Source organism: Chaetura pelagica, unplaced genomic scaffold, assembly GCF_000747805.2.
Source record: "Chaetura pelagica isolate M959 unplaced genomic scaffold, ChaPel_1.0 scaffold420, whole genome shotgun sequence".
NCBI lineage: Eukaryota > Metazoa > Chordata > Aves > Apodiformes > Apodidae > Chaetura > Chaetura pelagica.
This window is the reverse complement of record NW_009951919.1, coordinates 2,976,408-2,988,510: the sequence shown is the minus strand read 5'-3', so window position 1 is coordinate 2,988,510 and position 12,103 is coordinate 2,976,408. Positions and strand designations below refer to the sequence as shown.

Here is a 12,103-nt window from a genome sequence, read left to right as displayed (position 1 = left end):
TTTCTATCCCAACATCTCAGCCTCTGCAGTAGGGCCTGTCACTTCTGGATTAGCTCCGAGTCTTTTCTTGGCCCTGGGGCAGCCGCGTTCAACTTCAAAGGTTGTTTTGGTAGCACTTGGCTGTTTGTTGGTGTGTTTATACCTGCCGACATCTAAGGGGTGGGAGAGGGCTTCTGCCTGGCAGGGTGTAAACAGAGCCCCACCACCTCGCCCGCCTTTCCTGCAGCCAGATCCTGCTGATTTTGGTCAAGCCAAGACACAGCAACAGGAACAGAAACCTCCTTCCTCCCCAGCACAGCTCGAGGGCCTGACTATTGTTCTTCCTCTTCAGGGCAAAAACTGCCTTTGGCTCTGAAAAATCACAGGTATCCAGGAGCTCAGTCCTTCACAGGGCATGGCACCTAATGATAAAAGGACTTTTTTTTTTGGCTTATTAATGCTGCAAATAGCTGGTGCTGGTCATAGGCACAGCTTTGTGCAGCCTGGCTGAAGAAGCATGAGCATCTGCAAGGGTGTAAACACCCCGTAACATCCTCCTCAGGCATCTTGTTTTCCATGTGCAGCTTTAGGCTGGGAGCATCTTTTGGCAGGTTTGCAGAACAAGCCAAGGTATTTCTGAGTTATCTCCACATGGAAACAGGGGGTTTTCCCTTGCTAGGAACAATGAGGAACTTCCTGGAGACTCATTTTGCTATCTCAAAAATAAATTCCAGCTCTAGGTCTGGTATGCCCAGTCTCCAATAGGAAAAGACTTTCAAAAGAAATGTAGGACTGAGCTTTAAAAATTACAGGTGTCCATTTAGGGAAGCGCTGGGGAAACCAGAGCATTTCTGAAGCGTGTGCAAGGGCAGAGGAAGTGCTTTTTCTCCAGACACAAGGAGGTTCCCATGCTTGGGCATCCTCCCAGGGCTGCACAGCCCCATGTGTGCCGTGCATGGAGAGACTCCAACCAGGCTTTAGGGTTTTGGTCAAACTGTGCTCTTCTAAACAACTTCTTCTGTGCAGTAGCAACATCTCCTAATTTCTCAGCCCCCATCTGCATTTAACAGGGTAAACTCAAAGCTGCAGTGAGACTCAACACAGGGGATGGAGGGGAAGTCAGAGTTAGATCCCACCTTTGCAGGGAGCCCCAGCTTCCCTCAAAATAAATTCCAAGTCCCGTGTTGCCTCTTGAGCCCAGGGGACACCCCAAGCATCCCATAGGCAGAGCTCCTGGAATGCTCTGAGTCCCCTTAGCAAAGAGTATCTTTAGCAAACACCACATAGCTGTGGATACTTTATAGCCTCTTTCTTCCTGATCCCAGGCAGAGCCAGTCTGTCTATCCGCTCCCGTCATGTGGATTTAGACAGCCGTACTCGTCAGCACTTTCCGCTGGGGCTTCTTTCTCCAGGTGAGTATGAGCTGTGTGAGACAGGGCAGCAGCTCAGCTGGTCTCGCCGCTTGCAGTTTGTGCAGTAGGAGCTTGCAGCAGACCATGGCCACCCCGGGACAGCCACACACCTTCCCTGGGGCAGCCATGGGAAGGGAAGGAGGTTTTAGGCAGTGCCTGGTCCAAAGGGTGCTCAGGAATATTGGGCATCCCAGGACGATGCACAACGATTGGGTTTTTAATCAGCAAAAGGGAGAACAAAGCCAGAAACCCCTGCCTTCAGCTCCACGCTGGGAAGAGGGAATGAAATCCATTGCTCAGGATTTTGCTGCTTGTTACTAACCCAAATCCTGACTATATCCCTGCCGCCACCACCACTGAGTTTTGCTCTGCAGAGAGTGATCCCTTTTACGTGGTCTCAGCCTTGCAATCAGGACAGGCAGCAGGCAGTGATTTGCTGACCTGTGAGTACAGCTCATCCCTCTGAGATGTGAGCCCAGCTCCTGCCTCCCCTGTCCCGTCCTCAGGCAGCGCAGGGCTGGTGCAGCCATAGGCTGGACCCTGCCCATGGGAAGGAGCCACCAGGAGCCATAAAATACACCCAGACCCCAGCGATGTCCCAGTGAGCAAAATACATTCCCTGTGAATGGAAATCACAGGGCCCAGCCCCTCTGGGTGGCTGGTGGGGAAAGCCACCGTGGCTCCAGTGAGGACAGGGATCCTGTGCTCAGACACCAGCTTTCGCTTCTGCTTCGTTTTGTCCCAAAGAGCCGTTAGCAGAGGTTTCCCACAGGAAAACCATGCAAACCCTTACCCCTGCAAGCCCTTAGCCATGCAGAAACCTCCATCCTTGCAGCCCTCAGCCCACACAAACCCTTAGCCCTGAGCAGAGGTGAGGGAGCACTGCCAGCCTGCCTTGCTCGCTGAGGCATCGCTCTGCCCGGCCTGGAAGGCGAAGACGAGAGGAGCTAACGGGTCCCTGCGGAGCCCCAGCAGCCTCCCCGAGCCCGGCACAGCAGCTCCAGCTCACAGGGTTTGATTTTGGGAAGGATTTTGCAGCGCTGCTGCAGCTGAGAAAGTACACCTGGTCAGATAAGGATCAGACTGTGCTGGTGGATTAAATTAAACAGCTTTTCTTTTCGTGCCAGCATATCTAATGAACAGTTCATCTCCCATGGGCAATTCTGCCATCTCAAGCTGAAGTCGTAAAGTGGCAAGAAGCTTGGCAAAGCTGACTGTGCTGGCTTTACCCTCTAAAGCTCGAGAGAGAGCTAATGAAGCCTGAAAGCTAGTGAGACCTCTCGTGATCTCAGTCCTGTGTTGGTGGAGAGCATTGCTTGGGCAAGGTGCACCTCCTAGAGTTGCAGTTTGGTTCATGTTCAGACTTATGCTGTTTCTGTTAAAGGAAAGGCACGGGGTGGTCCTAATCTCTGCCATCCAAGCCCTGGGTTGAGTTTGTTGTTCCTTTCTGCAGTGCTCATAAGAAATTGCAACAAAGGAGATCTGGAAGCGCCCTTAATCTGGCTTCTGCTGTACGATGGTTTCCTCACAGCAGCACCCAGACCTTTTCTACCCAGGTGCCCAGTGCTGGGGCCAATCCAGGGGTGGTGGGCACCGCCTGCCCTGTGCCAGCCCAGCAGCACCCACCGGTTTGCTTTCCATGTCCTCCGCTTACCCTCTGCTTGTGCCACCTCAGAGTGCCATCGTGAGACGCACTGCTCCAGCTGTCCCCGTGTCCCTGGTGTCCCTGGTGTCCCTGGCACGGCTCATCCCCTCTCTGTTGCAGGTTCACTCACCCCCTGATGCTGGGCTCTGGCATGCACACCACTGGCATCCCGCACCCTGCCATCGTGCCCCACTCCGGCAAACAAGAGGTGGAGCACTACGACCGAAACATGTGAGTTGGAAGTGCAAGCAGGTTCCTCCACAGCGTTGGTGCCTTAATGCCCCTTTCATTCACCACTGTTAATGGTTGCATGGGGGGCAGATGGGTGCAGATCTTGGGCCCCTCACCTGCCTGTGCTATTTGGGTGGGTTTGGTATCAAGTCTTCTGCTGAGCTTGGTGCCAGCTTGCAGGGTGGCTCTGACATCTCCTCTTTTGATCCCACCAAGGAAACCTCAACCAGAACCAAAGAGAGAGAAGGAAGCCAAGAAGCCCACTATCAAGAAGCCCCTGAATGCTTTCATGTTGTATATGAAAGAAATGCGGGCAAAGGTGATTGCTGAATGCACCCTGAAGGAGAGTGCTGCCATCAACCAGATCCTGGGAAGGAGGGTAAGAGTACATGGGGATTGGCACCATCATCCCAGAGCAACATCCCCCTCCCTTACAGCTGCTCTTGAGCAATTAAAAAGCTGCTTCTTCCAAAACTGGGTGTACTTATCCCTTAAATGTGGGGAGTCAGATGTGCTCTGGAGCAGGCCGGCCACAGTGGAATGGGCTGGGAGGGCTGATGCTGGAGAGGATGTTGGTGCCATGTCTCACCTCCACATTGTCCTTGCAGTGGCACGCGCTGTCCCGGGAGGAGCAGGCCAAGTACTACGAACTGGCTCGCAAGGAACGGCAGCTCCACATGCAGCTCTACCCTGGCTGGTCTGCCAGGGACAACTACGTGAGTGGCAGCTGCGGCTCGGACCCCCTCCCCGTGGCATGGCCAGGACTGACCCAAGGGGGCTGACCTCTGGTCTTTGCCAAACATCCTGCCTGTCCCTGGCAGTGACACTCCTGATGGCATCATAGTTGTAGTGACTCACATTTCAGGGGCATTTTGAACATCCTCTTGGCTCATTTCCTGTCTATAGCAGGAATGTTACAGCTCCTAAGCTACCAGAAAAATTTGTTCACTTATTGTCCATGTAAATACAAGTAGAAAGGAAGAGGACCTTATAGTTGATGGGGATGATCTTTGGAAATACAGTTTTATGGAAACTGTACTCTGAGCATCTCAGGCAGCAGCTGAGGCATCAGCCCAGTGGGAGCAGAGCACAGGGCAGAGATGCGGGAGGAGAAACTCGGGGTGGGATGGTCAGGGGGACTGAGTGGGCACCTGCAGCCTGCTCAGCTCCCTTCACTTTGTGGTAGGGTCTTGTTCATCAGGTTTAAGTCATGGGGCTGAGGACCACAGGCTGCATGGCCACAGCCACATGGGGCTGAGCCTAAAGACAAACTGCAGGTTTGGGGGGATTTTTAAAGTAGTAAAATAGAAAAGTGTGAACTACTTTGTAGGAGCTGAAGTGCAAACCTTGGTCTCACAGGATGCTCAGGTGCAACTTGAGACTCTGTGGGGCTGCATCCCAAGAAGCAGCCCTGTGTGTTGCAGGACATGGAATTCGCATCCACAGGATCACAGTCACCAAGTTTCTGTCAGTCTCTCAGGGGCTTTGATCCCACCCTGACCTATAATTGTTAGAGAACTCTCACCGAATCAAGCACCCCATGTTCAAAGTATTCAAGTGCAATTTGAGCAAATGCAGGCAACAGCTCTGCAAGCTCATAACCTCAGCCCAGCTCTTTGGAAAGCCTGTTCCCCAGCCAAGGTTGCTGTTAGTGGGGGTGGGGGGAAATTCTTTCCAGATTGGGGAAAAAAAAAAAACAAACCAAAAAACATTAAGCAAACAGGGTCTGCTGAGCAGAGCAGCTGAGCCACCCAGCACAAAAGCAATTGTTCACAGCAAAAAAATTAACTACTGCAGAGGGCCCTGAGACATGCTGAGGGTTGGGATCCTGTATTCCCATCGCTGGGAGAGCTTTCTCTGGGTACATAGGAGAGAAGGGATGCTCCAGCCTTGATCTTCCCTGGTTTGGGCTGTAGTGAGGTTTGCTGCCACAGCAATCAGTGCCAAACCAACCTCTTAGGTGTGAGCAGAGAGCTGACTTGACTCTACACCTGAAACTGTGGCTCTTTCTGGAGGAGGCTGCCGTGGCTGGGGCTGCTGGGGCTCCTGCTCCCTGGGGAGAAATAGCTGCAGCTTCTGGGCTGGCCAGAGGGACTAAGCTGCTCCACAGCTTGTGGTGGTGGGGCCAGCAGTTGGAAAGCCTCTGGGCTACTCCCTGGCACATTTAAAGGATAATCTTTTAAAAAAAAAAATCATTTCCCCTTAGCTATATAAATCACTTCAGCAGCTCCCAGTTAAACAAGGTTGCATGGGTGTAGTGGTGCCCCAGAAGCACAGGACACACTCCGGGCCTTTTCTAGTGGCTTTCTCAACTGTTTTGATCTTGCATACCTAACGAGCTCATTAGACACCTGAAGCAAAGCACACATAAGTCTTCAGATGTCTGTCCATCCACTCGAGGGCTCTGCCCTTTGATCTAAGGCTCCATCATTTCCCTCCCAGCCACTTTCTTTCCCTTGGGAGCCACAGAGCAAGCACCCATCCAGCCCACCCCAAACCGAGCCCTCCTTCCAGAAAGACCAAACTGCACCGAGGGCAAGAAAGCACCCTTAAACAGAACAAAACCACCCCAAAATCAAAAAAAAAACAGAGGGCAGAGATGAAGCAGAGGTTATGACAAGCCCCCAGCCCCCATTTCCCTGCAGCAGGACAGACATCCCTGCCTCCTTGCAAGCACAGACCAGGAGCTCAGCATCCTTAATGCAGCTTTGCAGGATCAGTGCTCAATGCTGTCTGCCTCCTCAGCCACCCTTAGGGAATCCTGCACCTGGTGGTGCCATGGGTTCCCTGAGGGTGGCTGAGGAGGGGGGACACCATCAGTGGGCACACATCAGCATCAGGAGAGCAAGGCACCATCTTCCTCCAAGAAGTCTCAATTCCTCCTCTATGGAAGTCTCAATCCCACAGCACCCTTCCTCTTGGCAAAGGCTGGTTCCTTCGCTCCTAAAAGATGGGAGAGGATGGTTGGCTCCACGTTGGCTCTCCCAGCACTGGCAAGCAGCTGCTTTCAGGTCTTGTGGTCGGTGCAAGAGATGATTTTCTCTCTGGAGTTTGAGCAGGGAGGAGGAAGAGGAATGTGGGTCACTTCTGCAGCACGTGATGCAGATATTGGGCAGGAAATACAGTTGCTCCCACACTGAAGAAAAAGCTGACCGCAGCTCAGAGCTTCCCACCTTCACTCAAACCACAAGAAGTCATATAAAAAGTCACGGGTCAAAGGCAGCCCTGTAAGCTGCCTGCTCCACACAGGCCAGATTTGCTCCTGTGCTGCTGTGCCCTCATTAGTAAGCTCATTAGGAGATGGGGGGAGTTGTGAATCAGAGAGACAGTTTGGGGATAAAATTGGGTTTTCTTATTTATAAGGGAAGGAAACAGAAGAATGAGAGATAGCTCCAGAGCTGCTAAAGCACTGAAATAGAGAAGTAGTATTTAAAAATACATTTCTGGGGATTTCCCAAGACTTTCTCTCCTGTTTGAAATCAGGGATGTTCCTCCTGGTAACGTTACAGAGCAATTTCTATTCGGGTATGAGGCACCACATTAAACCATTTATTGGAAATAGGGAAGGTGCTAAAATGGACCACGTGCTTTTTAGAAAGATAAAGAGGGAGGAAGAATAAGAATAGGCCAGGAAGATCAGCGGTTGATCATACTGCCTCTGTTACATGTGGAAAAACTTGCTTCATTTTATTAATTTAGTTAAATTATATTAGTTAAATTATATGTTAATTAATTAAAGGGATAATGGGTGGGATTCCCAGGCAAGATGCATAAGGGTGGGCTGAGGAGGACTAGCAGGATTTGGCAGAGGTACAGAGGGGTACTGGGAATGAGGGCTTATTCCTGAGGAAGTGTACATGCCTGGAGGAAATGGGTGCTGGGTAAGAGGTAGCCAGTGATGTGTGTACAAACACAAACTTGGGTGGTTGTTTTGAGAGTTCCTCCTGGGTTAGCTCTCAGGAGCACTGGAGTGGGCGGTTGGGGAAGGGAAAGGGATGCCCACATGGATAAGTCCACCCAGGGATTCCCAGTTCATCCCTCCCTGGCACAGACAGAGCCAGTGGCACTGTGGCTGTTGCAGCCAAGGACCAGAGGCCCCAAAAGCCCTGCTCAGCAGCCTCTCTGTCCTGGGAGCACCTGCTAACAGCTCTTCCTTTAATTTCCTAGGGGAAAAAGAAGAGACGAACACGGGAAAAGCAGCAAGATTCCAACTCAGGTAAATGTGTGTGCCTCAGTGGCTGGCTGGTTGTGCTCAGGATGGAGAATCTGAAGCAGTTGTCATGTTTTAGCAGGTTTTCTTTTATTCTCTTGAGCTTAACTAAAGAAATAGGTTTGTTTGGTTTTTTTAAGACATGATAAATTAACATTTCTGTGCCTTTTTCATAGACATGTGAATTAGACCATGGGTAGTGTGTGAAAACTGGAAAGATGAGATTTTGTCAAGTGTGCCACTTCATATAAACCATCCCTAAACAATCTATTCAAAACATCCAGGATGAATGTCCCAGTTATATCTTCAGCTAACACTGCTGATCGCATTCAGTGCCTAGACTGGTAAGAGGAATACAAGCTTTTAGGCTCATATGTAGTGTCTATGTATTTAAAAAAATAAATGTCACCTGTTACGGACTGAAAAACAACTGCTGGTCATACAGAACAGGAGACACTGGTGGTGGCTGAAAGAGGGAGTGTGACTCCAGCACAGTGCTGGAGTGCTGATCAAATCCCATTTACAGCACTAGAGAAAAACATGATGTGCCTGAAAGCAAATAGGGCCTCACCCTGATGAGTCCCATAATTATACTGCAACATTTTAGGACAGGCAACAGAGAAGAGCTTTCGCATTACAGCTGGAAGGGGAATGGCAGGGGGCAGAGTAGAACAACCCAGGGCTGGGTCTCCTTGGTGCTAACTCTGCTTTCAGCCTGCTTCTGCAACGTTTCCTCCTCTTCTTTCCCATGCACAACCTGAGCTCACTGGCAGCCCCGTTTAGTCACTGCTGGAAAGGCAGGGAGCAGGTAAGGATGCAGACACAGGGGTCAGGCAGAACCTCTGGGATTTGGCAGCTTTTCCAAACTTAACAAATTTGAAGAGCTGTGAATTTTCCTGTAATTGCCTGTATTTCCCACAGCTGAGGCCATTTCCCAACCTCCTCCTTCTCCAACTGCCTGCAGTGATCACTGATACTTGCCTAATGATCACTTTTTTCCAGGAGAGGTGGTGCCAGCACCAGCCTGTTGACGGAAAAAAAATGGATTTTAGTCTGTTAGTCGTGTGTTAAAGTGGCTAAAATGATGTTGCCTCTTTTCTTCCTCCTGCTCCTCCTCCTCTTTGTGCCTCTGCCTTGCCCATTCTCCGCCACGCATGCTTCTGTGTTCAGATCCTGCTTCTCCTAAGAAATGCAGAGCTCGCTTTGGCCTCAACCAACAAACGGACTGGTGCGGCCCGTGCAGGTGTGTATCGGCATCTCCTCGCTGCTGGGGTGCTCTTGGGAGAGGGGGTTTGGCTCCCTGCCTGCTCCTGAAGCCATCCCAGAGCTGCTGGGGTGCTCCTGGGAAAGCAGGGATGGGCTTTTCTCTGGGCATCCTCAGGAGATGTTTTCTGAGCTGCAAGGGTTGGGCTGCACCCTGGGTTTCTTAGCCCCATCCTCAGGGAAATGTTGGGGTACTGCTGTGTGTGTTCCTTGGCTGATAGACTTCCCTGGTGTTAAAAGCTTATTTCGAGGGTGGAGACCTCTATGACCATAATGTGGGGTTTTCTCTCCCCCATTCAAGATTTCCTTTCACATAAATAGCACCCCAGGGCCAGCAGTGAGTAGCTGTGGGTTTCTTTTTTGTATTTATACTGGGTCTGACCATGTTATCTCAAGATCCTGGCTCAGGGGGTCTGCAGAAACAGGCAGCCAGAAAAACTTCCTGGGGAGCTTCCAGACCTGGGCAGTCAAGCACAGAGAGGCTCCAGCTTGGACCCAGGTCTTCATAGCACATTTTTATACCAATGCATTGATGACTTCAGCAAAAGCTGGAAGTAAAGTATTGCTTGATGCACTTAAACTGATTGAAATGCTTCGTTCTCCCCAAACATCAGTCCCAAAGCACAGCCCCACAGTGTCCCCATGGTGCTTGGCCACTGTCCTTGCTGGCAGCCCATGCTCAGGTCCCTGTGGCTGAGCCCAAGGTGACCTCCCCTTGCTGCAGCCCAGCCCTGCATCTTGGGTGCTGTGCAGCAGCAAACCTCCCCCTCGCTGGGTGACATAAGTTTTTGACTTAGGAATCTGGGCAGAGCACCTTTAGTGTCTCATTAATACTTCACCTTGAATGCCCAGAGAGGGATTTTTGTGGCCCCATCCCTCACACAGTAATACCACAGCAGCACAGGGTACGACTCTGGGTCTTGGGGCAGTTCCTCCCACTTCCCTCTGCCTTCGTTTGAACTCTCATAATTCAGCTTCTCTGCACTGCTTCCAGTTAACACAGGCTGCTGGAGTGCTGGGGGACCTTGGCATGCTTTGAGTTCTTACCTTTTCCCTCCAACCCTGGTTGCCCACAGCCATCCTGTAGCTCTCTGTGCTGCCACTGGCTCCAGGGCTCCAGTCCTGCCTGCCCTGGTCACCTGTGGAGAGCAGCTTCCACCCCAGGATTTCCCCTCCGCAGGAGAGGTGAACTGGTTAAAACTGGGTGTTCTGCTCGAGGGTGAAAAGCTTTCACCCTCCTCCCTCTCACCTTGGGCAAACCCCTCCAGGGTGCTGGAGTTCCTAAAGGGAGAGGGATCAGTCCCTTGAGCTGTGCAAGAGCCACATCAACCGGTTACTTATCAGCAGTCTGTAGGATCAGATCTGCTGGTTTTCCTCTGTTACTTTAAATCAAATCAGGGAATCGATGGGTAGATTTGTATCCTCTTAGGCAGGTCATTGCAACTCCCCATCCTGCAGCCACTCCTGAGATGTCCGTGGGAAACACAGCTTCTCCTTGGGGCAATTCCAGCCCCTGTAAAACAACCTTGGAGCTACATACTCAGCTCAGCAGGGCTGTCATGCTTCCTATCACATTAATTGGGTCACCAGGGCCAATGATGACACTGACAGCAGTAATAGCACTTCTCTTGTTCACAGCTAGTGCAAAGTCATGTTTAATACTGGACTAGTTAATACATATTCTAACACTGTTTAGTTCTTCATTAGGAAGATCAAAGAAAGGTGTGTGCCCACATTAGCAAGTTTTCCATTTGATCTGTTCTCAAGTGAGGCAGCCGAGGCAGGGAAGGAGCAGACAGGAGGAAGACATTCTTACTAGCTGTTTTGCTGCAAGGTCATTAAAACCATCTCCAGCAGACTTGGTCCCTCAGTACTATTGAGGTGACATCTTACGAGCTCTTTTTTTTTTTCTAAACTATACTGAGATGCTCAAGCACCTGTAGCAGGTGAGATGAGGGATCCATCACAGGGAGAGAACCAGCTCAATATAGAGTGTGTGAAGACAACATGAGGCAGTGCAAGGGAATGACTCTGGATATCCAGGAGTGGTTAAACTCACCTGGGCATAGGAGATGACAACTGGAACTCGGAGTGAATATTCCTGTTTTCCATGCAAAACAGCAGAATTGTCATGGGATGTGGAGAAATGCCAAAATCCAGTGACAGCAAGGACTTGAATAGTGGGGAACCTGAGGAGCTTTTCCAGGGGATGAAGGGCTGCTGTCTTTGGGACTTTCCCAGTCCCAGTGGGCTGCTTACTAGAAAAGCAAGGCTAGGGGAGGAGAGCTGCCACCAGTGAGGTACTTTGCTGTAGAAAAGCCTTTTTGTGAGCAAATCTTGCCTGGCTGATGACATCTATTTGTCATGCTCCACAGAGAGGGAGTGTGGAACTGAGTCTTTCCCAGCTGCAGTTCCATTCAGGTCCTTCCTCTGCCTAAGCTTCTCTCCAGTGTCTGTCTGTGTTGCATTTTGTCCTTGTACCTCTGCTTCCTACAGGAGCGAGCACAGCAAACATTTCCTGCCCAGGAAAGTCATGGGCTGAAGCATCAGAGGTGTTTCTTCCTTAGCTTAGTTAGCAGTTCAAATGTGATCCACCCTCTGAGGACCAACTGAAGGGTCTTCTGAAGGGCTCAGGACTGTTCTGACATCCAAAGCAGTACCTCAGCCAGCCTTGGCCATATCTTCCTCCAGTTGGTTCCAGGCCATTTTCTTCCCTGTTGGTGAATCTGTTTGAGCACTTTCACCTCAGCTGTGTCACTGAGTCAGGAATTCATGTGAAGTATTTAGAGATGCAGAGATGGCTGCTATCAGAGGCTGCAGGCAGAAGAGCTAAATAGATGATATCTGGTGCACAAGTTGGAGGAAAGTGCCAGGAGATGGGCCACAAGACATTCTTATGACCTTGGGGTTTCGGGCCGCCTTGCATTGCCTGAGGAGGAGCCAGAAAGGGCACAGGAGGGGCTGAGTCCCTGCAGCTCCTGCCCTGGCCCCCCTGACCACGGCCGTGCCACGTGCCCCGCGGTGACACCACGGGGGTGTTTTAGTCTGGGAAGTGGTGACAGAGCATTTGCCCCACTCACCCCAAAAAGCAGAGGAGCCTGGAGGGAGGCGTTAGTGCTGGGCTGGTGAGAAGCGGCCTCCTTGTTTTGCTTGTTAGCCTTTTCCTCCTGTTGCTGTTGATGTTACAGTCGGTTTGATGTGTAGCGCTGCATGTTCCGCGCTGGGGCCGCCCCCCTCCGGGGTGACATCCCCACCCAGGGGTGACATCCCCACCCAGGGGTGACATCCCCACCCAGGGGTGACATCGCCCCCGGGGTGACATCGCCCCTTTCCTGCCCCCCGGACCCGCTTCCCGCTCTTGTG

At 51.3% G+C, this 12,103-nt stretch overlaps 1 protein-coding gene across 1 annotated transcript in view; it reads left to right on the top strand.

The window, feature by feature from the left end:
* The window catches only part of TCF7 (transcription factor 7 (T-cell specific, HMG-box)), a 70,729-nt gene that overhangs the window by 54,993 nt on the left and 3,633 nt on the right, over window positions 1-12,103 (top strand). Inside the window, exons 4-8 of the mRNA XM_009995511.1 lie at window positions 3,157-3,267; window positions 3,484-3,646; window positions 3,876-3,983; window positions 7,435-7,483; window positions 8,648-8,720. Coding sequence (XP_009993813.1) covers window positions 3,157-3,267; window positions 3,484-3,646; window positions 3,876-3,983; window positions 7,435-7,483; window positions 8,648-8,720 — 504 coding nt within the window. The remainder of the gene's footprint in view (window positions 1-3,156; window positions 3,268-3,483; window positions 3,647-3,875; window positions 3,984-7,434; window positions 7,484-8,647; window positions 8,721-12,103) is intronic.